Source organism: Truncatella angustata, assembly GCF_020726525.1.
Source record: "Truncatella angustata strain MPI-SDFR-AT-0073 chromosome Unknown BKA67scaffold_13, whole genome shotgun sequence".
In the NCBI taxonomy this organism is placed as follows: domain Eukaryota; kingdom Fungi; phylum Ascomycota; class Sordariomycetes; order Amphisphaeriales; family Sporocadaceae; genus Truncatella; species Truncatella angustata.
Genome location: NW_025763393.1, coordinates 477,509 through 501,259, shown reverse-complemented (window position 1 = coordinate 501,259; position 23,751 = coordinate 477,509). Strand labels below are relative to the sequence as shown.

Genomic DNA, 23,751 nt, shown 5'->3' with positions numbered 1-23,751 from the left:
AACTCTTGAGGCTTGGGCGTAGACAGAAATAGTGTTTATGTTCGATTGTAAAAGGCATAGCGAGCTGTCAGCATAGCTATCGAGACCTAGACAATATTTCAAAAGCTGTGCTTGAAATAGATAACAAAAAGACTGAGAAAGAAATATCTTACAGCGTCTTCAGAATTGGTCGCTGCATAGGAGACAAAATGAAGCCAAAAGCTTGTAACCAATATAAATCCTTTAGAGGCTTGATCATATGGTACCTGAGTGCTACATGGTGATCTATCCCTTTGGGCAGTAATATTTATTCAGATTTGGATCGTCGATATATGGGAAACATATGAAGGGGAAGTAAGGAGGATAATGTTACATCGAAGCTTGACGCCGCGAACGTTGGCATAACTATTGAAGGATTAGTGTGAGTCCCTACTCTGGCAAAGACATTAGAGTGCATTCTTCACAGCACTAGATCTATAGGACTTATTGATAGTCTGACTTCGAGAAACTAGAGTATCAAGCAACAACATTCTTATAACTGCATCTAAGAACGAGTTCGCTAAACCAATTCGCCGAAAGTCGTGAGAGTTTCCATATCAAGCTGCCGCCACTACTGAACTTTCCCCCTCGAATCGACCGGCCAAATCTCCTCGACGACACCGTTTCTGTGCGCATAGTAAAAGTCGTGCAGGTTGACAGTGGGGTCGATATGGCTCGGGATCATCTCAACTACATCCCCCACATCGAGAGCTGGCGTCCCATTATCATCCTTCCACATCAGCGTTCCATGCTCGTCACCAAGAACATCATACGCATACCGTGGGTCTCTGCACTCAGCAAGCCCGCTGTCCGTCGTCAGTGACTTGAGGCCAGCATCAATGGTGACAGCACGCGGGCCCTGGCGGCTACACATCCCATACAGGTTAGTAATCTGTCTACCATATTGTTTTCAGGAGAATGTCGAAACATCTTTGTGCCTTGGAAGCAATACTGGCTTATCAAAATGTCCACACAGTGCCATCTTCAGCTTCCAAGATAGTCCAAACCCGTAAATAAAGAAATCCGAATACTGACCTGACGACCGTAGAGAGTATAGTCAGACTACTCGAGTAGAAGGACCCTACGGCGTTCCGGTAGTCCGTATCCATGAAAATAAAAGAGCCCGGCTGTACCTCGGTCACGCCCCGCACCGACGCGCAGAACTCGGCCGTCCCCGTGCCCCCCGTCGTCACCACCCGCACCTCGAACCCGTCGCCCCTGAGTAGCTCCGCCGTCTCCGTCAGCAGGCGCATCGACGCCAGGCACTCCCGCTCCCGCTCCTCTCGCGAGTGCAGGTGCTGCAGGTGGCCCTCGTAGCCCTGCACGCCGATGATCCGCAGGTGTTTGAGGTGGGATCGCACATGCCGTGCCAGCGCCAGCGCCGGCTCGCCGGGCTCCACGCCCGTGCGATGCAGGCCGACATCGAGGTCGATGAGAACGTGGATGGGCTCCGCGATGCCCGAAGCTGCGAGCGCGGCGTTGATGGCGCCCGCCCCGGCCACGCTGTCGACCACGATGCGGATCTTCTGGCCGTGCTTGCGGTACAGGTCGACGAGCCGCCTGACTTTGGCCGGGCCGACGATCTCACACGTGATGAGCAGGTCGTCGAACCCGGCGCCGGCGATGACCTCGGCCTCGCTCAGCTTGGCCACGCAGCCGCCCTTGCAGCCGGCCGCCGCCAGCTTCCGCGCCAGGATTGCGCTCTTGGTCGTCTTGAGGTGGGGCCGTATGTCAACACCCGTCGGCAGCAGCTTGGATGTCAGCTTCGTGATGTTGGACTCCATCAAATCCAAGTCCACAATCATGGACGGCGTGTCCAGGCTTTGGACTGGGTCGCCAACTTTGGGATTGTACATTTTAGAGATAGGTAAGAGATTGGGTGTTGTTAGAACGCTATGAAAATGGAGGGTTTCCGAATAAGTTCAATACTATTGAGATGTATTATAAACACATTAGGCGGCTCATTGGAAGAGATGTGAACTGTTAGCGTTCTAACGTTACATGAAAGTGAGTGTTGGTCAAGTTGCTACAGGACTGGAGTTGATTGGCGTCTCGTCACAACCATTTGCAAGAGGACAACGGCCCCTCCATCTCCGCCACGACCGCTCTAATGCATTGGACTGGGCCTCTTCATAGCACGTTATAAAAGGCAAGTATTGGCTGGCACTTGCAAATACTCCGAGAGATGTCCAGTTAGAAATACAAGATAGATCTTCGCTGCTTTCCCTAATTCTATGCACCGGTCCAATCTTAGACGTCAGAAACGGAAATTTATGGTGCGGTTAGCGGGGACGCACAGGGAATCAAGCTCCCCAATAACCCCGGGTCGTATACACAAATGAAAGCAGCACCCAGCAGCCCAGTCGCAGACACCCGAGCCCAGATCATTCCCGTGCATCGGAGCACCAACGGCCACTGCAACAACCTCACAAGCCTACGGGTAGCGATATCCGGAAGATTTAAGAGGTATCGGTCATGACATACTCAAGTGTCGGATGCCTGTCCCTCTCTGGTGGGGCTTTCGCGGCCGGCTTGCTGATAAGGGACGACCTACCGAAAACAAACCATAGATAAGTGGATCCGTCTCTTGCAAGAGGTGACCCACCGTGGCTATAGCTCTGGCTTGACTACAGCACGGAGGCGAACTGATTGGATTGGGTTGGATTTGTCGTGGGCGTTAGTCAGAATATTCACCCACCGGCAGTTGTACATCCAAATTGACGAGCCTGAACACAGCTCCGGAGCAGGAGTTTAACATAATCAAGCAGCATGGGTAATTACTCATAATTGCAATCGCTGCTATGTAACCTGCTCCACCGTGTCTCCAATGACCGTTCATCTATAGAAACCAGCGAAATTCCGGAACATTGGGACCATCGCGCAGTTTATAGGTCGGCACATCGCGCGCCACCAGTCTCACACCGGCCTTCCGGTTCCTCCTGTAGTTATCGAATATCATATAAGAGCCCAGACACCCCGCAATTATGGCACCCGCACCACCGAACGTCGCCGTCGTGATTAGCGCCGTCTCGTACTTTGGCGCCTCCTTGGCTAGAAAGACGTTGCTCGAGACTAAGCCCATGAGGTTGGCGAGGGGCACACCGACGGACGTGAGCACCACACGTCGGCCCTCGTGCGCGATGTTGTTATTGTACCACGTCGAGAGCAGGACGGACGGGGCGGACGTGCCCCAAACCATCATGAAGCAGGCGTAGTAGGCGAGGTTCAGCTGGGCCTGGACGTCGGTGATGGCGGCGTAAATGATGAACCCGATGAAGCTGAGTATGAAGCCGAGCATGATGAAGGGGAAGCGGATGCGCAGGAGATCGGAGCTGAACGCCAAGACGAGCAGCATCGCGGCGCCGCCGACGTTAGGGGCCACCGTGTACAGGTTCGTCTTGATCGTGTCGTATCCTAGGCGCTGGATGATCTGGGGCATGAAGAGCGCCACCGACTGGATGGGCACGCCGAGGCAGATCTCGATCATGAGGAAGCAGTACGTCGTGGGGTACCTGAAGATCTTGAGCGAGTCCCGGAGGTTGAACTTCTCCGAGACGACGGACGAGGAGTCCACCGCCATGCGGTGATAGGCTAGCGACTTCTCCTCGGCGTCCAGAAACCGGGCCGATCTCGCGTCCTGCGGCAGATACCAGAAGGCAAAGAGAGAGAACAGCACGGACGCAGAACCCTCGATGATGAACAGGTACCGCCAGGACTGCAGGTGGGACTTGATGTGGAACACGCCGAAGGCGAGGAGGCCACTGAACGCGTTGGCGATATTCGAGGCCGCGTAGAATATGGCCAGTCGTCGGGCGAGCTCGCCGCGGCGATAGAACGTGGTAAGGTAGTAGATGACGAGCGGAAAGAAGCCGCTTTCTGCCATTCCCAGAAAGAAACGTAAGGCAAATATTCCTCCAAAGCTCCTCGTAGCGGCTGTGCATAGAGTCATGGCGCCGAATATCAGCATTAAGATTGGCAGCACGCGAGCAGGGCCAAAGCGCTTGCCAATCATGGCGATAGGTGGTGCAAATACGACGTATGGCACGAAGAAGATTGATACGATGAGATTGTACTGCGACTTTGGAAAGCCGAGGTCTGCGGGCTGTCAGCAATGACATATCAGTTTCCCTTCTGGAGTGGTGCATACCGTCAGAGAGACCTGCTGTTTGCGCATTGCCCAAGTTTCCCTTGTCCAATGCGTTGAAAAGGTCTAATTACCGGAAGAGTAAGTCGTCAGTAAAGAGCACAGTGAGTAGTCTGACTCGCACATACACATAATGGCCAGTACGGGCATAAGTCGTACATCAAACTTCCGGCAAAGTTGTCTTTCGGCGATATGATCAACGACGCGTGCCGAATCGGCCGGCTGGTCATGACTATCGACATGTCCAATAGCGACATCATCATCCGGCAAAGGTTTGTCGTCTATTGACCCAGCCATTGTCGATCAATGTTCCCTCGCTAGTTCTAAACAGATACCATGAGGTAGGAGAAAGTCAGTTGAGATGTTGCGACGAAAGCCACCCTTCTTCAATTGAAGGTCTTTTGTCTGTTTGCTCGTAGCCAGGGTACTCCATGGTTCACCAAAATGTAGCTAGCTGCATGCTACGTAGTATTGGCGCCGGCCAATTATCTCGACAAGTAGAGACGTTGATCAGCAGGTGCACCCCTGACTTAAATCCTGCGTTCTGGTTTGGCAAATGATTTGGGCTGTCGGATGCGCTCCGACTTATGTCGGTGTAGCTTATCGAGAACAAACTATCCATCATAGCTGACTGCATATAACAAATACGAAGAAAACAAGTTCGTTATCTGCCAAATGGAGTCGTCTCTTGGCACCTTTTGAACATGATACACTCGCTCATAATAATAAGGTTAGCGGCCGCGAACCATACCCGAAAACAGCCCCGCTCCTAATTCGGCCGCCCCCCGGTTTTGGACACGAGCTGTTCCCATGGAGCCCCGGTGCTGTGCAGGATCCACGGATCGACCTAATAGATGAGAGGGGTCAGAAGGGACTATGAAGACAATGTCTATGACATGGAACTACCACCTCTTGATCTATGAAATTCCACTCTTATTCTTGGAGATCACTCTGAACTTGAACCCAGCACGAGCTTGTGACCAACGTAGGTATCAACACTTATCGGCCGAGACAGCATGGCAGGGATAACTCAACCCCCTTACCCTCTTCATGAGTCGACCACTGGCCGCATTGATGAAGAGTACGCGGCGTTCTATAACCAGCACATCATAGATAAGCAGCAAGTTCATCTGCAGCCCGTGGAAGCATCCCGGGCGAGCGGTATCCTTATTCCCGGAGCCGGTCCGCTTCAGCCGGTTGCCAGCACTTCGGATCATACAATCTCCAGGAAGGAAAGCCAAGGCCCGGAAGTCAAAGTGCGATGTTTCACACCTCAAGGAGACAAGCCTGATGCCGGCTGGCCTGCATGTGTGTATTTTCATGGAGGTGGTTGGGTTCTTGGAACAATCGATACCGAAAACGTCATTGCGTCCAACCTGTGCGCCCGCGCGAAATGTGTAGTGGTGGCGGTGGACTATAGGTAAGGCCTTGTCAGTTGACGAAACAGCGGAGTATTTTTTTCCTTCCTTCCCTGACCGCGTGTGATATGGTACAACGTAGATCTGACAAAACTCTCCCAAGGCTCGCCCCGGAAGACCCTTTCCCTGCTGCGGTACACGATAGCTGGGAGGCAGTGCTCTGGACGCTGGGCGAGGGAAAGGAGATATTGAACATCGACGAAAACAAGCTGGCAACTGGAGGCTCGTCAGCCGGGGCAAACTTGGCGGCTATCATGTGCCAGAGGTCCGCGGACCGTGGAGGTCCCAGATTCCTCTTACAGCTGCTGTCTGTGCCGGTAATGGACAACACAGCCGATGCCACGAACAATAAGTCTTGGAAGGAAAACCAGTTCAGCCCCGCACTGCCCGCCGAGAAGATGCTGTGGTATAGGCGTCACTATTTGCCCGACGGGAATGACTGGGACCATCCTGAAGCAAGCCCTCTCTTCTGGAAAGGCGACTGGTCCAAGTTGCCGGCTGCATGTTTCGTTCTCGGTGAGCTGGACGTTCTCCGGACCGAGGGCGAGCAGTTTGGCAAGAAACTAGAAGAGGCCGGGGTGAAAGCCGACATCAACGTCATGAAGGGCCAACCCCACCCCTTCATTGCGATGGATGCGGTACTGGAGGCTGGTGCGAGGGCCATAACGCTATTCTGTGACGCCTTGTACAACGCCATGTATACGTAGCGACTTTGACATACGTGAGGTCTAAAACAGTATTTGGTATATGTGCGAGCCCAGACACAGGGAGTGTATTGAAGAAGATGAGTTCCAAGCACGCTTGGCAGCACATTTTGCATACCGATATTGAGAACAAGATCTGTCTCGGTACCGTTGCTGGTCATGAGGTACGAACATCATACAAGACAGCCGTACTCTTGGAAATAGCCCAAAATGTGGTGTTCGTAAAAAGAATAAAGGGGCCGAAGCATGCCCAGTTTGACGTGACCACATGACCGAACAAATCTACTCGGTTTGACACTTTGTGCTTACCAGACAACTTCCCCAATAGTAGACCGTTGATATTCTGGTAATAAACATCTGAAACCTCATGACCTTGTCGTTGCTTGCGAGCACAAGGCTCACAAGAATCTCGAGGGACTTCAAATTACTCTCACTTAGCGGCCTTCATGCTTCAGAAAACAGCCAAAAGTCACCATTAATTTGCAGTTCGACCAAACATCATAAGAAACCTCGTCCGAAGAGAGTACCGTCGGTCTCGCGAAAAAAGCAGTCGGAACCCGGACACCACAGCACAGCCAACCAAACCGCACCACAAATGTCCAGTATCCCCCCACCGGATCCAACACCGTGCCCGCCGCACTCCATTTCCAGATCTGGTATATCGCCCTCGACGAGAGAGGCCGAGACCCGCTTGCCTCGTGCTGTACTGTACATTCGCCTCCGGAATCTCTCCCCGAGGGCGATAACGCCATTTACCACGACCCTGATTGCACCCTTACTCGTCGCCGGCCGCGGACGTGCGCTGGAGCGCTAACATGTGCGAGGTGGCGGTGCCGGGCCCTGCACTACGGAGCCGATCATGACGACGCCGGTTGTGTCCCTCTCCGCTGAGAGCGGAACGTCGTCATGTACGACCTGGACCCCTGCGAGGCTTCGGGGAGACGTGGTGGGGATCCTTGGGTGGTCGACGGGACGAGTATCGCGACGCGCCGGTCGCGGAGGAGAAGATGTGGTGGTAGTTTCGTAGGATGCTCTTTCCCGGCGGGGGAAGCCGGAGAGCAGCAGCGCCAGCGATGGAAGACGGGCGGAGAGAGCACGGAAGAGCTCGCTGGTGAAGATGTATATGGGCCAGAGCTGAATGCTCACAGACTTCCGATGAGACGAGATCCGGAAGGGTTTTCCCTAACCTCGAATACGTGACTCGTCTCGACGGGTTCAGTAACGTATCTATTAGTAATAAGGCATTACTCGGTTTTATCTATGCCGGGGGGTATCTGAAAGATGCTGGAAGTGCTTTCGAATATTGCGCCCGAGTTCAAGGGAAACGGTCAGCGCAGGGATGGTGGCAAGAGAGCTGATGCTTAGGGTTATCTTGAGCTTATCCCTTCTCCGTTCATGTGTCATTACGAAGACGAAGACTGAGAGGATGGAGCTATGGCAGAAGCGGCTGTAGATGGTCCTGGGTCGAAGCTGCTGATATTGGTGTAGCTGGCAGGTACTCATGGTGCTGCTGACCGGCAATGGAAGCGCTGGTGACAGTAATCCAACACTATGCTTCGGCTGCCCCTGAAAATGCTTCTTAGAGTCGCTGTAAATTAAAAGTGAACGAGTAAAACATCTTCTGCTCACCGAGCCGAACACGTTGATCAAATCAGGGTTATCTTTCAATATCTGCATTAGAAGGCCACTATTACTAGGAAAGGTATCGGCGTCATTTTGAAAATAGAATCGGGTAATAAGTAGGAAGTAAAAAAGAGACGAGACGGTGGTAGGTCTCGCAAAGTACTACATCAAGCAGGCGGGAATTCTCGTCCATGGTTGTCAAAGTCGTAAATAAGTAAATGATATGATGGCTGCTCATATCAGATCGGGAATCCATAGCTCAATGCTCTACTCAATCGCCATCCTCATCAGTCCGGTCTCTCATCCTCTGGCTGAGATTAGAGCTTCATACACCACAGGAACCTATCTCCTGCTCCTGTTGTCCCTCCACACCTCGAATTATTGGACCCCCTTTCGTCGAAAAAATGCGTACAGGTTTGCCTGCCTCTATTCCCTGGAACGACCAAGTGCAAGCCAGGTAGGAATGTCATGGAATCCAACGCCCGCAGTCCATACTTTTGTCTGGCCACCATTATACCAGGAGTACTGAAAAACAGACGAAGTCGAGATTCACAGCGATTAAGCCTCGTGGTCGCCGTTGGATTCGGGAACTGGTGATGCTGCAGCAGCTTGTGCTGAAACCTCGCGCTGCATACGAGCCTCTATCTCGCGGAGCTGAGACTCTCGGGCGAGCAGCTCCTGTCGCTTCTCGTTGATTTCGCGCTGGACCTTGATTTCGATCTCGCGGAGCTTCTCCTCCTCGCGGCGGAGCTGTTCCTCCTTGAGGCGGACGGACTGCGACGCCAAGTCTTCGGGGTTCATAGAAGAGTCGCTGGAGCAAGTTAGTATCATAGGGTCAGGACTGATGAAGAAGACAGCAGAAAAACATACACTCCAGCACCACCCTCGACACTCTTGCTGAGCTTCTCGGTACGGTAGTTCTCGTAGAGGAAGTCGTGGGTGATCTCCTTCAAGTCTGCAAGATGGCTGTGAAGCAGGGCGGATCGAATGGCGAGGAAGTCCGAGTGACGAGGGTTGTCAACCTCGACGACACCCCAGGGGTATTGCCTGGCACGAACTGAGCGACCGCCAATCTCGATAATATCCTCAGAACCGACAATTGCGAAAGGCATCAAATCTCTCAGCTCGGCGTTTTCCTCGACGGTGTCCTCGTCGTCCTCTTCAATGTCGTAGGGGAAGTTGTAGACGGGAATACGGTAGTGCTCAATATCCACCATGACCAACTTCTTCGACTCGGCCAATTCGGCGGGTGTTAGGGAATCGGCCCTACCGATCACAGGGATAACGTTGACGCGGGGAGCGAGGCGCCTCATCAGCTCAATATCGAGTTCTCGGAGACTAACATGAGCACAGTCAGCATCTGAGTTGAATCGCTTGATACAACGGCGACAACCTACCCGTGACCAGTCGGTGTGATGAAGTAGAGCATAGCGTGGACACGGTTGTCTCTGAATCTGGGGTTACGCTTGATACGCGACTCCTCGGCCAAGATGTCATCATATTGTCTCTCGAGATAACCGACGATCTCTGAGAAGCTGGGATGAAGAGTAGATAGTCAGCTTTCACGATTCTCGACATTGGGTAGGTTCGAGTGGTATTACCTCGCCTCATTGTCAATCTGATCACCGAAACCGGGTGTGTCGACGATGGTCAGAGAGATACGGGTGCCCTCCTCATCTAACTCAAGCTCTGTGGTGGGTGTTAGCGCTTAGCAGCGGATACGAGGTGCCAAGAGATCATTCAAGATGGATTTCGACGTACCGACTGTGACGGGCTTGATCTTTACACCGTCCTCGACGTGGGCGGTGGTGGCATCGTCCGACTCCTTGTGGGCAAGGACGCTCTTTCCGCAAAGGGTGTTGACGAAGGTGGTTCTGCCTGTGGAAGGGAAGTAGACATGTCAGCGATTTGGTCGCCAAGCGTTCTCGTCAAGTTGCCGTCTGGCGAGCGGTCGGACAAGGAGTCGGTAAAAGAGAAAGGTGAGATGTACCTGTTCCTGAGGCACCGCAGACCATCAGACAAAACTGGATTCCCTTCTTCACGTTCTTCTTGCGGCGGATCATCTTCTGTGGCGGCATGGAGAATTAGTATGGGGGTTGAAGTGGTTTGAGCAAAGCTGTCGGGTCGCGACAGGACAAGTGTTTGTACGTGATGTGAGGGTGGCGATGCCGCGGCTGAACGGGTTGGTTTGAGTAGTGGTAGCTTGGGTTTGGACAGGCAGATGGGCGAGTGGGTGTGTAAAAGCAAAACAGAGCAGACTCTGGCCGCAAATGCTGCCTGCCACTCGGGATAGGAGAGGGCATCAGTGCTTCTTGGGTTATGGGGCACGCAAACATACGGCTGGGGAAGACATATTAAGCTATGCTTTTCTTGGACTGAGTGTTGGCAGAGGTCAATTCAAGCAAATTGACGGGCGAAATTGCGATTGCTGAGAACGGGCGGTATCTCAGGGTGGGCCTGACGACGGAAAGGCAGAGAGGGGCCGGGTGGGAAGGAATTGGAGAGTGGGAAGAAGAAGAAGAGAAAAGTGACGATGTTGATGTTCGTCCAAAAGTCGTGAAGTCGCGAAAAAGGGTATCTCTCAAAAAAAGGGGACTTTTGCTCTGCTGGTTGTTTTGGGGGTTGGAGGGAGGACTTTGGGAATTGGGACAGGACAGGGAGAGACAACGGTCGGGGATTCGAGGGGGGGAGTCTTTCTGGCCTTTTGGCCCTTTGGACTGGAGGCTGTCTAGGCTTGGGCACACTGCTAACAGAGACGGTCGACGTTGCTGCTTGCTGCTGCCGCTGCTGGTGGTGCTGCTACTACTACCACTGTGCTGGCCAGCTGCTGCCATCCAAACCACAATTGCTGAAATGTGTGTACTGAATGTGCTGCAGGTGCTTTCTCGACAGGGGAGCAGAGGCAAGCGTCTCTCTGAAGGTGGACAGGCGCAGGGTCCAATTGGTCCACTGGGGCCCGTTGATTATTAGCTCCAAGTACATGTTGCTGCTTGCTTACTAGGGGAGCACGGGTCGGGACCATGTCCATGCTTCCTGCCATTTCATCTTCTCCACAAACCACCAAACTGGCCAATTTCAGGGGTAGCACAACAACATGCCGCACGCATTGGCTTGGAACTTGGCACCAAGATTAACTAGTCTACGGCCAGTACGGATTAGCCCCGTCCAACAACATCCTATCCGTACATACTGTTCTGTGCTGTACTGTACTGTACTGTACTTACCTAACACACGTAGTCATGTTAGTAAGGTGGTCGCAGAACTGAGTTGCCTTTTCGGCAGATGGCAGTCTGGCAGGTTGCATGTCTCAGATAGTCTGGATGAATGTATGCATCAACACCTACCCATCTATCTGCCTTCACGGATCAACCTGATTGACCAGGTCCGTCTTTACTGCCTTCAAAAGACGTGTGTCCCGTCATGATGGTGTTGGCTACGGAACCCCTGCCGGAGCTCAAGCTCAAGCTCAAGCTTGTGGTCCGTACCATATAGTAGCTCTCAGCAAATTGAGATAATGGTATGATCGTCCTGCTTATGTATCAACCAAAGCTGGGTTGAGTAGCCATTACGCGAGAATACCTTCAGCCACTTGTACGAGGATGCTATCATCTCATACCATTGAGTACGTATCGTTTAATACTGTCTTTAATATCATATGTTCTACTTTTACAACGATGCAGTATGCTTTCCTGGTCACGGAGTGCCAAAATACTATGTTAACCTCAAAGTGTTCTTGCTCATCACCGACTGCTGGGCTGGTCCGTGCCCTCGTTGCTGCATATTCCAGCTCACGCTTGACGGCCAGATGACCGAACTAACCAATGTATCTCTAACTTTAGCAGCATCGCTCACCTGCATTGAGCAACATTCGCCCATTAAAGTGTGTCCTTCGCTTCGGGTAATGTCTCATAATGCTTTGATATGACAGCTTCTTTTTTTTCATGTTATCTTTATTCTTTCTTCACTTCACTCCAAGGGAACTATCCCATCTGATTCCATACTGTACCGTTTGTGTCTTGCTAGCGCTTGCCTGAAGCTTCCGAAGGCCGCCTACTCACCAATATAGCATCTCCATCACAAGGCTCCAGCAAACCTGCACATCTCATTGTCTAGTCCAGACAACCTTTGTTCTTATTATATATAGCTGCTAGGTATCACCATCTGGACGTTGTATCCTGCTCTGTGGTCGCAGCCAGTTCGCCGGACAGGCAATATGATATAGGACACCATCCAAGCTCAGCAACCACATCAGAGATGAACACCAGACCGCCCATTGAGGCACCCAATGAGCCGACGGTCTTGTCCGTGGCGTTTAACGACGATGCAAGCCGTTTCAGCGTGGGGCTCAATACGGGCCTCTGCATATTTCACACATCAACCTGCACCCTCAACATGGCCCGGGATTTCAACGGGGGTCTTGCTCTCGTGCAGATGATGGGTAGCACCAATTTTATTGCCTTGGTCGGCGGTGGTCGCTCTCCGAAGTACCCGACCAACAAGGTCATGGTCTGGGATGAGGTCAAGGGCAAGGTCGCACTGGAGATCACCACGCTTACTCCAATCCGTGGCGTGCAGCTGACGAGAAAACACGTCGCTGTAGTGCTTCAGAACAGCGTCCGCCTGTATGAGTTTGCAAAGCAGCCAAAGTCGCTGGCTATGTATGAGACTGCCGACAATCTTTCGGGTCTTTGCTGCCTTACGGACAAGTGGCTTGTCTTTCCCGGTCGCACCCCAGGGCAGGTGCAAGTAGTTGAATTAGCAACAGAGAACGTCAGTATCATTCCGGCCCACACATCGCGGCTGCAAGCACTGCAGCTATCGACGAACGGAGAGCTCCTCGCGACTGCCAGCGAGAAAGGGACAATCATCAGGGTATTCTCGACATCGAGCTGTGCCAAGATTGCCGAAAGAAGGAGAGGAAGTGAGTCAGCACAGATCTATTCGTTACGATTCAGTCCTAGCGGTCGCATTCTGGCTTGCACCAGTGCCAAAGGCAGTCTACACGTATTTGACGTCAATCCGGCTTCCCAGGCAGCAAGCGCGATGGAAAGTGCGAATAATCCCAGCACGAATCGATGGGGCATCCTCTCCAATATCCCGTTTGGGCCCTTCCAGGACACTTACTCCTTCGCGACTGCCAAGTTCGAACTTGGCGATGAGGCGGGATTGAACGACAGCATGGCCGTCCTTGGGACCACACGGCCCATAAAAGGAGTCATTGGATGGACTGAGGAGAACTGTCTGATCATTGTGGGTGCTGGGACGGATGCACGGTGGGAACGATTTGTCCTGACCGCCGGCGAAAATGGTACGCGGATCCTGGTCAGAGGAGGGTGGAAACGATATCTCAGTCGGCAATGAACTTCCAAGTCTGATGATCTGGAACAGCATTGAATGCTCATGGACTTGGTGCGAAATACTATGGAATTATCGAGGTCAAGCTTGATGGGAGCGTCTCGGATCAGGCGCATTCAACGTAGTCACCAGTGGGTGACGACAGCAAGCAAAGCTCGGGAAGATCTTGCGCGCCCCGGATCAGGTCACAGGCCGTATATAACACTGCACTGAGGCATTGCTTTTGGATGGTGAATTTGAAATGGCCTAGCTCAGGGGTCGGCATGGACAGAGCGAAACAACAGGTACATATACACAGCGACATGGTTTCGGAGTTTGGATGGCTAATGGCATGGGGTATATTCATAGATCAATACTAAATCGATTCTCCGCACATGATCACCTGTCACCACGCTGGCGCGGCGATCTACTTCTCCGATAACTTCTGCGGTCTCTATCATTGTCACCATCTCGTTCCCGGCGACGATCCCGGCGACTTTCGTGGTCAGCACTGCCCTCGCCTTCTCGTCTCCGATCCTTGTCTCGACGTCTTTCGCGCTCATGATCCTCATCATCATGGTGCCGCCGCCGGTCTCTTTGTCGTTCACCGTTGTGATCATCGTCACGATGCCTGCGGTCGCGCTTTTGGTGCCCGTCGCGCTCTCTGGCATCTGGTGTCGCGCCCCTTCGGCGCTCGTGGGCCACGGGCGTCTCATCGCGACGTGACCTCTTCTTGCCGCGGTCATCGTGCCCATCTTCCTCATCCCTGCGCGAACGATGACTTCTGTGATGGTGTTTGTGCTTATGCTTCTTGTCCTTCTTCTCCTCTCTCCTCAGTCCCTCGTCGACTTCCCTCCTCTTCTCCTCGATCAAGAAGGCCTTCATGGGATCGTCCTCGTCGTGTTCAGCAATCAATTTCTGCAACTCTCTCTCCTCCTTGATCATAGGTCTCCTGACCACCTGTTCCTCCTCCTCTTCCGTCTCGCTTTCGCTCTTCTCGCCCTTATCCCTGCGTTCCTTCTTCCGCAGGTCGTCCCAGCCGACCCTGAACTCACTGTCATCCTCATCATCCCTGGCCTTATACCTAGCATGGTCGACCCTGACGAGCCTCCCCGCAATCTCGGCGCCCCCCAGGTTGTCGACGGCGAGATCGCAGCTCCGCTGGTCCTCGTACTTGAGCCAGCCGAAACCTTTGCTCTTGCCCGTCTCCTTGTCGCGCGCCAGCTTCAGCCATACCGGCTCGCCGTACTGGCTGAAAATGGCGAGGATGTCGCCCTCGGTGAGGTTGTAGGGCAGCCCGCCAAAGTTGACAAAGGCCGTGTCCCGGTAGTCAGCGTGCCAGGAGGCCGCCGGGTCGTAGATGCCGGCCTCGAGCTCGCGCTTGTTGAGGGTCTGGATCTGCCGGATCTGGTTCATGGTGTATGGTGCGGCAGCGCGCTGTCGCTGCTGAGCGCGTGAGGGGAGGCTTCTCTGCTGGTCCGGGGTGGTGTAGCTTGCAGTTGGGGTGTAAGTCGGTTGGGTGAGGAATGTGTGCGACGGAGGATGTTCGTTCCTGCTGGTGCCTCGAGACCGAGAAATTCGAGCAAGGGAATGACTGCGTGTTGATGTCACAGATGTCTCAAAAATGTGGAAGGCTGAAGTTTGAATGCAACCTGCAGAAGAAATTCAGCGGATGCGAGGCTGAAGGTACAGTGACGTTTAGCGGCATGGCCCTCTGGAAGTCCAGCGGACAAGGGTTATGGGTGGAGGGTCATGGCTGTGAGCCGAGCGACCCCGCCAAAAATATTCACTGGGGGAATCTCGGACCTCTTTCTGCTTTGTACCTGTACCACAGCAGCATAGCAGCTTTGGTAGCCCCTGTAATTTGGGCGCCGCCGCCGTAGCTGCATGTGGTGCGGAAGTTCAGCAGTTCAGAAGACAGCTCATTTGCAGCAAAGCTATTCAAGGGGCTCTCCCTAACTACGCTTAGAGGGTCTTATTAGTCCACGGTTAGATAGATCCATGGTGATCTCCGTTTGAATCTGGGGGCATTTGATGAGACGAAATAATGGATTGCACTTCTTGAAAACGAAACATACAATAGACTACAGCAGCTCTAATTTCCCGTTCAGTCCCACGGCCTCTGTTACCATCAGCAGCGGCCTGGCCCAATCTTTTGAAAACCCGAAGTTCTGGAGTTGCATTCACAGGAAGCCGGCAAGATTCTAACTTACCGGTAAAGCTTCTAAGTTAGATCCCCAACGCGTACTAAATAGACCAAATTCGGTACCTTTTCTCTGCCTGACGCGCTTCCACGCCCACGAGTCGCACAACCTCGGATTGCTCGAAGCTTCAACCTGGTGAACCCACACACCAAACGCTGGCGATGCTGCCAGCAACCAACAACCAATCATGACGGCAAATACGAACCGTTTCTCGACATACACGTCCACGTCCACCGGGCCCGAAGATGAAGAGAAGAAGAAGGACATGTGGAGCTCCATGCTCGACAACGTAGCCAGCGCCAAGAGGTTGCCGGAGAAGAACATGCTGGTGCTGGGTATGCAATTGCAGTCCTCTTGCTGGCCCGCTGCCCCAAACGCTGATTGTGCATAACAGGAGGCTCGGTAGAATCACAGCGAGAGTTCCTCGAGGCACTGTCAAGCAACGAGCAACGGCGCAACCTGGACCGATCCAAGGATAAGATCCCACCCATAGCGAACAGCTACGCCCTCGGATACACGTACTACGATGTGCTTGACGCAGACCAAGAAGGTATCGTCTCTCGGGCGGAGAAAGTGCTGGACAGACTACGTACTGATTCTCTGCAGATATCCTAGCACGTGTGTCCATGTATCTCCTCTCGACACCCTCTCCCGCCTTCACATCTCTGCTGAAGCCCCTTCTCACACGGCAATCCATCCCCAACACACTGATAGTAATACTCCTCGACTGGTCACAACCCTGGGCATGGATGCGCCAACTGCGAGACTGGATTCTGCTCATGAGGACTGTCATAAGCTCCCTGAGCTTGGAGTGCAAAGATGTTCTGGAAGAGAACTTGAACGCATGGAAGGACAGGGGCCGGGGAGGAAGCGCCCTGAACTTGGACGGCACGGCTGCGGTAACATCAGAAGGCGACATGCCTTTACCTGTCGGACAAGGCGAATGGGACGAGCCATTGGGCCTGCCCGTCTGCGTGGTCTGCCAGAACGTACGTGATACCTCTCGACGCCACCGGTGCTGGTTGCTAATACTCGACACAGGCGGAGAGGATGGATTACTTGGAGAAGAGCCAAAGCTGGAAGGAGGAGCAATTCGATTTGGTCCTGCAGTACCTTCGCACCACTCTCCTGAAGCGCAAGTCAAAACCCGCCCCCTATGCACATGACTCGGCTGACCCTTGCTTAGATGGTGCTTCTCTGATATACACGAGTCCAGCCAAGGACACGCCGCTACAAAGCCTAATTCATGCAAGCTTAGGCGTTCACTCGCTACTGAAGCGCGCGCCTCTAAAGCACAATGTCATCGACAGGGACAAGATCGTCGTGCCCCCGAACTGGGATTCTACCAGCAAGATCATGGTTCTCCGCGACGGCTTTGATGTAGATGCGGTCAGCAATGGCTGGAGTATCGATATTGACCAGCCCTTCATTTTGCCACCTAAGCCTGTTGAGACGAATGGCGCTGAGGAGGAGGTACTTGATAGCGCCGCGTCTACAAATGGCCACACGGAAAGCATTCTTCAGGACCCGGAAGGTTCAGCAGTCGCTCTCTACGAGTCCCAAGTGCAAGACTCCAGTCTTGACGCATTGCACCTAGCCCAGCAGAAGCAGGATACGACAAGACTCGAGGTGGAGGCAGCGAGTGCGCAAGACTTCTTAGCAACACTGGTACCACGCATCGACACGGAGAAGAAGGTCGACGAAGAACAAGGCAAGCAGTTTGTGCAGGATACTCAGGGCGCAGATGAAGTCATCAGCGAGCACATCGGTCCTGTTCAGTTCAACATGGGCGGCATTCAGGTAGACGCCGATGATATGGTACAACGACTTAAGGTACGTGAAGACTGTCCTAGGTTATTATTCTTACTACATCCATACTAACAGCTATATTAGGACCGTCAAGCATACAGTCAGACGCCGGAACCGCCAGCCGACGCCGAAGAGGAATCGGGTGTGAACAAACCCGTGGATACGGAGAGATTGGCTCAGTTCTTCGGTAATCTTATGAACAGGAAACCTGGAGCTGGGAAGTGAACGCTTCAAATTGGGAGACTGTACGGCACGGAGTGGTAAATCTGAACATTGTATCGCTTGTGCGCTCCGTACTCTGTACATCAAGTTGAAGAGCAGCATATAATACGAAAATGGTCATAATGTAGTAGCAGGAGAAGGGGAAGCGCGTGTGGGATCTTAGCTGTATGTTATTGAGCCAAGTGGAAGAAGGGTTCTTTTAAGCTGTATTTGTGGCGAGACACCATAGAATTGATACCCCCCAATGTCATACGAGACAAATCGGTTGACTTTGTTTCCACGTTGTCTCGTAAACGGCGTCAAACTCGGGAGAATCACTTGCTTAACTTTTTTTTTCTAACTTTTTTTTTTGGCCGTGCAAGTCAGGCGATCGCCAAGTACGCATTTTTCTATTTCATCTCAGATGACCTTGCCCACCCCTGCACGTGCTCTGTAGAGCCCGCTCCAATGAGCCAGTGTGGCAGTACTATAGCCTCACGGAGAAGCAAATCTCCATTGTCTTTTACCGGCGAATCTTTTAGAGAAAGCATCGTTTCTTGTCCGGGTTGGTCCTGCTACTCCAGACCCTGCCTCAATCCGAACATTGAGACTTCGCCGGTGCCCTTGCCCGGCTCCAGGCTTCCGAGCTACGCTCGGAGCCCCTTGCGCGCGTCTTTTAACATCGTCAGCTACGTGCATAGCTTCGAGTAGTATCACGTCTGAGTCCTCCCGTTGCTCGATCAAGCCGATCAGGCTCTTCGCCGCCTGCACGGCCGTGCCGATAATGCCGCCCAGCGCGCTGATGGCGCCGATGATGGAAACGGATTCTGCCATTTTGGGCAAAAGCCTGGCTGCGAATAGGCCTGTGTAGGTATTAAGCTCACAACAGTTTTCTTGTCCTTCAACTTCTGTGCTGAGCTCAAGACAAAACCAATGATAGCGTCTTTTCTGCTTGCTTGTGGGCAAGAAGTAGGAAGAACAGGGTTGTAAATACAGGTCCGAACTCCAGTGTAGTGACAGCACCGCTTATATGAAAGTCCAAGTGAATTCGCCCTGGAGCTGGGTCGTGCAATCTCTTGACACGGCCTGAGTGATATGCAGAGCCGAGCTGCCGGTGCACACCAGTTCTGTTCCGCACTCGAGGCAGTTTATCTCCTTGTGGCAGCTTCAAAGCCTTGGTAGTCCTGCACTGTACGGGTCACGATTTGTTTGAAAGCCCTTGACAGCAACGAGCCAGACCGAGGCCGGGTAATTGGACGAATCTCGGCATCTTGCCACTTTGCCCATGCTGATAGCTTGTATACACAGCTGCGGGTGAAAGTGGACGAGAATGAGCCAAGCCTAGTGGAAACATCGTTCAAAAAAAAAAGGGGGGGGGGGGGTTGAGCGGGAGAAATAGGGCGTCGTTCTTTAAATGATTCTTTACCCCAACTTTGCATCTACCATGAACCCGGGAGTGCTTCTGTGGTAATTTATACACATGCATTTTGCCCCTCAAATCTTACAAGTTATCATCTGACCTGCTGATAGGTTGCTAGCTGAGTAGCAGACTGACTTGCTTGTCTAATACTATTTTTAGTTGTCCACTATAACACGGTCGAGAGCCACGGAGAGGGAAAACAATATATCTGTGGTTACTTGGTATACGCCGCACAAAAAAGAATGCTTCCAATGGTGCTGATCGAAATTAGGACCTAGATAGGCTTGTGCATCTCGATAAAGAAAAAGATTGTATGCGTCTAGCTTGAAACTTGACCTGAATTATGTAATACTTATTTGCCAAATCTGTTTCTGTATTACTTGTGTTGTAACCTAAAATTACAACTCTCAATATAATGGAACCATAACCTTTTATGGAATTGATTGAAATATAAACCCTGGGTTTATTATAATGTATCAACTCGTGTTATTTAATAGTACAAACGAGTAGGATAGACCGTTTCACTACTCACCTCAGCGTCGCGTGCGGTGAACCCCGCATGCACTCAGTCTATCAACCAATGAACGAATCTAAGCAGCTCCGTTATGTCAGAAGGATTCATGAATCGAACGTAGGATAAAATCAGACGCGATCCGCTTTACCACATTATCATGGCGGACTTCCTGGGCACGGCATCGGCCGTTGCTGGCCTCGTATCTTTGAGTGGAACAATTCTGGCAGAAGGCTATGCCTTCATCGCCAGCGTCATTAAAGCACCGCAAGAGCTGAAAGAGCTGCTTGCGGAGGTTGCAGCCTTGGGCGCCGTGCTGGGACAGCTTCAAGATCTTTTAGATGACGGGATGCCCTTTGAACTGAAAAAGTCACGGCTCCAGGACTTGGCACAAGCTGGACTAATCGAAGACTGCAGGGAATCTCTGGCCGGGCTCAACGCATCGATTAGCCAGTGCCGTCAGATTGCGGGGCAAAGTGTTCGCAACTTTGGTCGTCGTATGGTTTGGCCTTTCAAAGAGAAGGAAACGAAAGAAACTATCGCAAGACTCGCCCGTATCCGAGGGAGTCTCGCAGCATCTATTACCGTGGACATCGCGTCAGTTCTCCGCAGGCCCTTGGAGAGGATCATATAAGTGCTAAGTCAGCGTAAAATTGTAGCTACACTGTGCGGGATATCCACGCAATCACAGATGGCACTGCGTCTGTTATTACGGAATTTCGACGGGAGTCGGCTCTGCATGACGCGATGACAGATCGAAAGGCTCTGTTCAAGTGGCTGAATCCGAAATCCATCGACGTTGATGAGAACCTCATAGAAGGCCTCAAGCATCATCACCCAGGAACGGGCCAGTGGCTGTTGGACTCTGTTGAATACCACTCCTGGTCTAGTCAATCATCGTCCATCTTGTGGATCCAAGGCATTCGTCAGTTTCTATCCCATGTCTGCTCTGATTCCATACTGACTACTTGCAGCTGGTAGCGGAAAGACAGTTCTGGCGTGAGTGTAATTCCAGCTGCGCATGACTTTGATACCGAAGTTGACAACAGTGCTTCCAGCTCCTTCATCGTTAACAAGCTTCGAACAGAGGTTGACGGGGCGGTCGGTGTGGTGTATTTCTTTTGCGACCACCGGGACTTCGATAAGCAAGCGCTCATCAATTTTGTGTCTACAGCTGTAGTCCAGCTGCTTTATCAGCATCCAATACTCGAGCCCATAGCGATGGATGCATTCCGTGGGCCCGACTCAAGGACAAGGACGGCACTCAAAGTCGATGAATATGTTGAACTCTTCATCAAACTAGCTCGAACGCTATCCCATATTAGTATTGTTATCGACGCATTGGATGAATGCAAAGGCATCAGGGACTTTGCTGACTGCCTCAGACAGCTATCGAAGTCGCAAGCAACCATCCGCATACTTACGACGAGCAGATATGAGCCCGTTCTGGAAAATACTATAGGACCTTTGGCAAAGCATCGCATACCCCTGGAGCAAAAGATTGATCGCGATATCCATGCTTTTGTCACCGATGAAGTAGAATCACGAGTAAAGGCACGCACATTGAAAGTCAGATCATCTGATCTCCGAGCACTCATCGTCAAGACATTGACATCACGCGCTGATGGCATGTATGGTCTTTTCCTCTGGATTTCTATAAATTTCAATGTAGGCTGCTGACCGCGGGCAGGTTTATCTGGGTATCCTTCCAATTGAACATTATTTCAGAGTTGACAAACGACAAAGCGATTCGCGAGGCCCTTTACAAACTACCGGACGGCCTCGAAGCGACGTATGAGCAACTTTTGAAACAAGCAAAGCAGCGTCATAAATCAAACATCGAGCTTCTAGCCACTGCTTTGAAGTGGATAGTGTCTAGCAGAGCTCCAATGAAGCTGAGTCAACTGGTGGAAGCCATATCAATCGAGCCAACCGACACTCGCAGGGATCTCGACAAAATCATGAGTGATGACAGAGATCTGTTGAAAATCCTCGGAAGTCTAATAGTTCTTGACCCGGCTCAGCAAGACCCGGTAATCAGTCTGGTTCACTTCAGTTTGTACGAGTATTTAGAGTCTGACGGGCTGCGAATTCACGACAGCCTCTCTGTGTTTCATGTCCCAGCATTGTTCTTGAACAGCATTGCTGCCATATGTGCACAGTACTTGTCCTTCGCTGACTTTGAGCAGCCCTGTCGATCTCTCCAGGAATTAGGAGATAGACGTTCATCTTATAAATTTCTAAACTTCGCTGCGAATAACTGGCTCACCCACATTGTGGGTAAAACGAGCTTTGAAGCTATTTCTGGTAGGATCAAATGGTTCATTGTCCCTGGTCGCCACGGCAATCATTTTCTATCGTGGCAGCAGGTCTTCCATGACAATGCATTCGACCATGAGTCTAACGACGAGCGAATTGAGCCGCTTCACTATGCAGTCGAATATAACATGGTTTACCTGTTCAAAGATATTCTAAACAACGGGGGCAGTGCGAAAATCCTGCTCCAGGAAGGCTACACGCCTCTGCACCTAGCAGTGATCAAAGGTAGTGAAACAGGGGTGGCTACAGTGCTTGGAACAAATCCAGATCTTGAAATCCCCGCGTTCCATGGGCAGACTGCCCTCCATCTTGCTGCTGCCTATGGCAACCTTGAGGTGGTGAAGCTGTTGTTGAGCGCTGGGGCATCTCCATCAGCTCAAAGTAACTCCAGGTCAACGCCTCTTTACCGTGCTGCACGCAGCGGTTCTGTTCCTACCCTGGAATGTTTGCGCGATGCTGGCAGCGACGTCAATGCCAAGACCTGGGACGCTTGGACACCCATCTTTGAAGCTATCGAGAACTTCCATGTCGACGCGGTACGATGGCTCGTAAGTAATGGTGCGAATTTACATCAGAGACTTCGGGACAATCCACGTTACCCATCAGTGTTGGATTTTGCAAGAACAGTCGGAAATCAAGAGATCGTCGAGATCATCAAAACTGCCTTGTTGAAGGAGAGAAGATGATGAAGTGGGTATGGGCATGACACATTCGTCCAAGTGTCCTACTCTTTGGTGAATGGATATTCCATTCAAACGCTGCAATGGCTTCTGTGACTAATAAGGGATCGGCGATCTGAAAGCAATGCGTACTGAAGTGCAATGCCGCTATCGCACTGTCAAATGAATGCTGCTTGAATGCTCGTCTTGCAAATACACATCGATTATCACGTCAATTTCCAACAAGTAGACAGATGGCGAAATGCTTTTGACCGTCCCGTGATAAGTGATGGCTGCCCAGACAGTAGGGCTTGTCTGGGGGCGGGCATGAGATATTGGCCTTATCGTGACTCGTACTAGATCACTGACTCTGTCAAGTAACAACTATAGGATAAGACCAGTATAGACTATAATTATTCAACCTCTAGTATACGACGTCCCAAGCACGTACGCAAGGTGCATATCATTAATGGCCACACCCTCGGAAAAGGCTTCTCTGCAGTATATGAGCATTACGTCGAGCGACCGCCATTTCTTATAGGTAACCGAGGCCTGCAAATACGACTCCGAAGCAGTTGAATCTAGATAAACTAGTGGTAGGAGAAAAAAGAACCCCCCTTTTCGAATTTGTGACGTTGTTAATCGTTATCTCGGCGCCATACCAGGTCAAGTTTGATCATATGGTACAGCGTCCGTCACAATCATTACTGCGGTGTTGTAAGATACAACTTAGTTGAGTCTGCCACAAATTGTATACGGCCGCCCATGAAAATTCAGTTACTACCAGATAGTCTCAGTCGATGAGCATCAAATCTTACGGGTGTTGCTATAACGTTTTCAACCGCACGGGCGGGAAGCTTATAGATATCCTAGGCACTTCTCTCTAAAGCTTACTCCGACGAAAATAGTTCCTATCCATCTTACGAATAAACATCGTCACCAAGCTATCAGAAGTGCTCATGGCGGTAAATTTATACGCCGCTGTCTTCAGCGTTATATTTTCACACAACACTTTGGCATGGAGCCTACTCTAGCTTGGAGTCGTATGGTACTGCTTGTACTTACGGGCTGAATGTTCAAGTGAGATTATATTTGCTCTCTAAGTACATGACTAGCTTCATCATGTCACAGGTCCAAGAAAATTAGGACGGTTTCTCTTGGAGCTCAAATATCGTGCTGGTGACGTCGAGCCTAAAGATAGCAACGTCATAATGAACTATGCGCTTCGCAACGCACATGTCCAGGATCAAATCAGCGAAGAAAAACAGGTTGAGGTGACTAAATACATTAGAGACTAACTAGTATTTTCTTTTCTAATGTACTGTAAGCAATATAAGAACGCTGACAGAATATTCTGAGTGAAGTTTATCCAAGCGTCAAGCAACTG

At 51.6% G+C, this 23,751-nt stretch overlaps 10 protein-coding genes across 10 annotated transcripts; 5 read left to right on the top strand and 5 right to left on the bottom strand.

Moving 5' to 3' along the window:
- Positions 1 to 327: 327 nt before the first annotated feature.
- BKA67DRAFT_134212 (uncharacterized protein) lies at positions 328 to 2,365 on the bottom strand. The gene is made up of 2 exons (XM_046095027.1): positions 1,054 to 2,365; positions 328 to 884 (listed from the first exon to the last, which is right to left on the bottom strand). The coding sequence occupies exons 1-2, from the start codon at positions 1,872 to 1,874 to the stop codon at positions 590 to 592; spliced, it is 1,116 nt and encodes a 371-aa protein (XP_045951341.1). The 5' UTR covers positions 1,875 to 2,365; the 3' UTR covers positions 328 to 589.
- A 492-nt stretch (positions 2,366 to 2,857) lies between these two features.
- BKA67DRAFT_528075 (major facilitator superfamily domain-containing protein) lies at positions 2,858 to 4,459 on the bottom strand (the record flags this gene model as incomplete). The annotated part of the gene is made up of 3 exons (XM_046098922.1): positions 2,858 to 4,113; positions 4,166 to 4,228; positions 4,291 to 4,459. 3 exons carry the CDS (start codon positions 4,457 to 4,459, stop codon positions 2,858 to 2,860), a joined length of 1,488 nt encoding a protein of 495 aa, XP_045951340.1.
- Positions 4,460 to 5,178: 719 nt separating this feature from the next.
- BKA67DRAFT_527959 (alpha/beta hydrolase fold-domain-containing protein) lies at positions 5,179 to 6,287 on the top strand (the record flags this gene model as incomplete). Its single annotated transcript, XM_046098914.1, has 2 exons — positions 5,179 to 5,582; positions 5,684 to 6,287. The coding sequence occupies 2 exons, from the start codon at positions 5,179 to 5,181 to the stop codon at positions 6,285 to 6,287; spliced, it is 1,008 nt and encodes a 335-aa protein (XP_045951339.1).
- A 903-nt stretch (positions 6,288 to 7,190) lies between these two features.
- BKA67DRAFT_542365 (uncharacterized protein) lies at positions 7,191 to 7,854 on the top strand (the record flags this gene model as incomplete). Its single annotated transcript, XM_046101104.1, has 3 exons — positions 7,191 to 7,403; positions 7,433 to 7,611; positions 7,773 to 7,854. The coding sequence occupies 3 exons, from the start codon at positions 7,191 to 7,193 to the stop codon at positions 7,852 to 7,854; spliced, it is 474 nt and encodes a 157-aa protein (XP_045951338.1).
- Positions 7,855 to 8,213: 359 nt separating this feature from the next.
- BKA67DRAFT_134306 (septin) lies at positions 8,214 to 10,123 on the bottom strand. Its single transcript, XM_046095028.1, has 6 exons — positions 9,898 to 10,123; positions 9,669 to 9,785; positions 9,509 to 9,596; positions 9,305 to 9,442; positions 8,778 to 9,245; positions 8,214 to 8,718 (listed from the first exon to the last, which is right to left on the bottom strand). Exons 1-6 carry the CDS (start codon positions 9,983 to 9,985, stop codon positions 8,466 to 8,468), a joined length of 1,152 nt encoding a protein of 383 aa, XP_045951337.1. The 5' UTR covers positions 9,986 to 10,123; the 3' UTR covers positions 8,214 to 8,465.
- A 2,038-nt stretch (positions 10,124 to 12,161) lies between these two features.
- Positions 12,162 to 13,268, top strand: BKA67DRAFT_596161 (WD40-repeat-containing domain protein; the record flags this gene model as incomplete). Its single annotated transcript, XM_046105265.1, has 1 exon — positions 12,162 to 13,268. One exon carries the CDS (start codon positions 12,162 to 12,164, stop codon positions 13,266 to 13,268), a length of 1,107 nt encoding a protein of 368 aa, XP_045951336.1.
- A 372-nt stretch (positions 13,269 to 13,640) lies between these two features.
- On the bottom strand, positions 13,641 to 14,657 carry BKA67DRAFT_527906 (uncharacterized protein; the record flags this gene model as incomplete). The annotated part of the gene is made up of 1 exon (XM_046098909.1): positions 13,641 to 14,657. One exon carries the CDS (start codon positions 14,655 to 14,657, stop codon positions 13,641 to 13,643), a length of 1,017 nt encoding a protein of 338 aa, XP_045951335.1.
- A 676-nt stretch (positions 14,658 to 15,333) lies between these two features.
- Positions 15,334 to 17,748, top strand: BKA67DRAFT_587615 (dynein light intermediate chain-domain-containing protein). The gene is made up of 6 exons (XM_046104333.1): positions 15,334 to 15,780; positions 15,840 to 15,995; positions 16,052 to 16,434; positions 16,487 to 16,580; positions 16,632 to 17,278; positions 17,339 to 17,748. The coding sequence occupies exons 1-6, from the start codon at positions 15,633 to 15,635 to the stop codon at positions 17,477 to 17,479; spliced, it is 1,569 nt and encodes a 522-aa protein (XP_045951334.1). The 5' UTR covers positions 15,334 to 15,632; the 3' UTR covers positions 17,480 to 17,748.
- A 202-nt stretch (positions 17,749 to 17,950) lies between these two features.
- On the bottom strand, positions 17,951 to 18,289 carry BKA67DRAFT_542360 (uncharacterized protein; the record flags this gene model as incomplete). Its single annotated transcript, XM_046101103.1, has 1 exon — positions 17,951 to 18,289. One exon carries the CDS (start codon positions 18,287 to 18,289, stop codon positions 17,951 to 17,953), a length of 339 nt encoding a protein of 112 aa, XP_045951333.1.
- A 1,000-nt stretch (positions 18,290 to 19,289) lies between these two features.
- On the top strand, positions 19,290 to 22,621 carry BKA67DRAFT_587612 (uncharacterized protein). Its single transcript, XM_046104332.1, has 5 exons — positions 19,290 to 19,983; positions 20,046 to 20,311; positions 20,361 to 20,385; positions 20,445 to 21,017; positions 21,077 to 22,621. The coding sequence occupies exons 1-5, from the start codon at positions 19,547 to 19,549 to the stop codon at positions 22,389 to 22,391; spliced, it is 2,616 nt and encodes an 871-aa protein (XP_045951332.1). The 5' UTR covers positions 19,290 to 19,546; the 3' UTR covers positions 22,392 to 22,621.
- Positions 22,622 to 23,751: the final 1,130 nt, after the last annotated feature.

Bases quoted from the DNA above. Each gene is read 5' to 3' on its own strand.
- BKA67DRAFT_134212 (XM_046095027.1), bottom strand. From the start codon at position 1,874: ATGTACAATCCCAAAGTTGGCGACCCAGTCCAAAGCCTGGACACGCCG. The intron at 885-1,053 runs GTCAGTATTCGG...TGGGATGTGTAG, and splicing joins ATACTCTCTACGGTCGTCAG to CCGCCAGGGCCCGCGTGCTG.
- BKA67DRAFT_134306 (XM_046095028.1), bottom strand. From the start codon at position 9,985: ATGCCGCCACAGAAGATGATCCGCCGCAAGAAGAACGTGAAGAAGGGA. The intron at 9,786-9,897 runs GTACATCTCACC...TCCCTTCCACAG, and splicing joins CTGCGGTGCCTCAGGAACAG to GCAGAACCACCTTCGTCAAC. The intron at 8,719-8,777 runs GTATGTTTTTCT...AACTTGCTCCAG, and splicing joins GTCGAGGGTGGTGCTGGAGT to CGACTCTTCTATGAACCCCG.
- BKA67DRAFT_587615 (XM_046104333.1), top strand. From the start codon at position 15,633: ATGACGGCAAATACGAACCGTTTCTCGACATACACGTCCACGTCCACC. The intron at 15,781-15,839 runs GTATGCAATTGC...TGTGCATAACAG, and splicing joins GAAGAACATGCTGGTGCTGG to GAGGCTCGGTAGAATCACAG. The intron at 16,435-16,486 runs GTACGTGATACC...TACTCGACACAG, and splicing joins TCTGCGTGGTCTGCCAGAAC to GCGGAGAGGATGGATTACTT.
- BKA67DRAFT_587612 (XM_046104332.1), top strand. From the start codon at position 19,547: ATGGCGGACTTCCTGGGCACGGCATCGGCCGTTGCTGGCCTCGTATCT. The intron at 19,984-20,045 runs GTCAGTTCTCCG...GTAAAATTGTAG, and splicing joins TCTATTACCGTGGACATCGC to CTACACTGTGCGGGATATCC. The intron at 20,312-20,360 runs GTCAGTTTCTAT...GACTACTTGCAG, and splicing joins CTTGTGGATCCAAGGCATTC to CTGGTAGCGGAAAGACAGTT.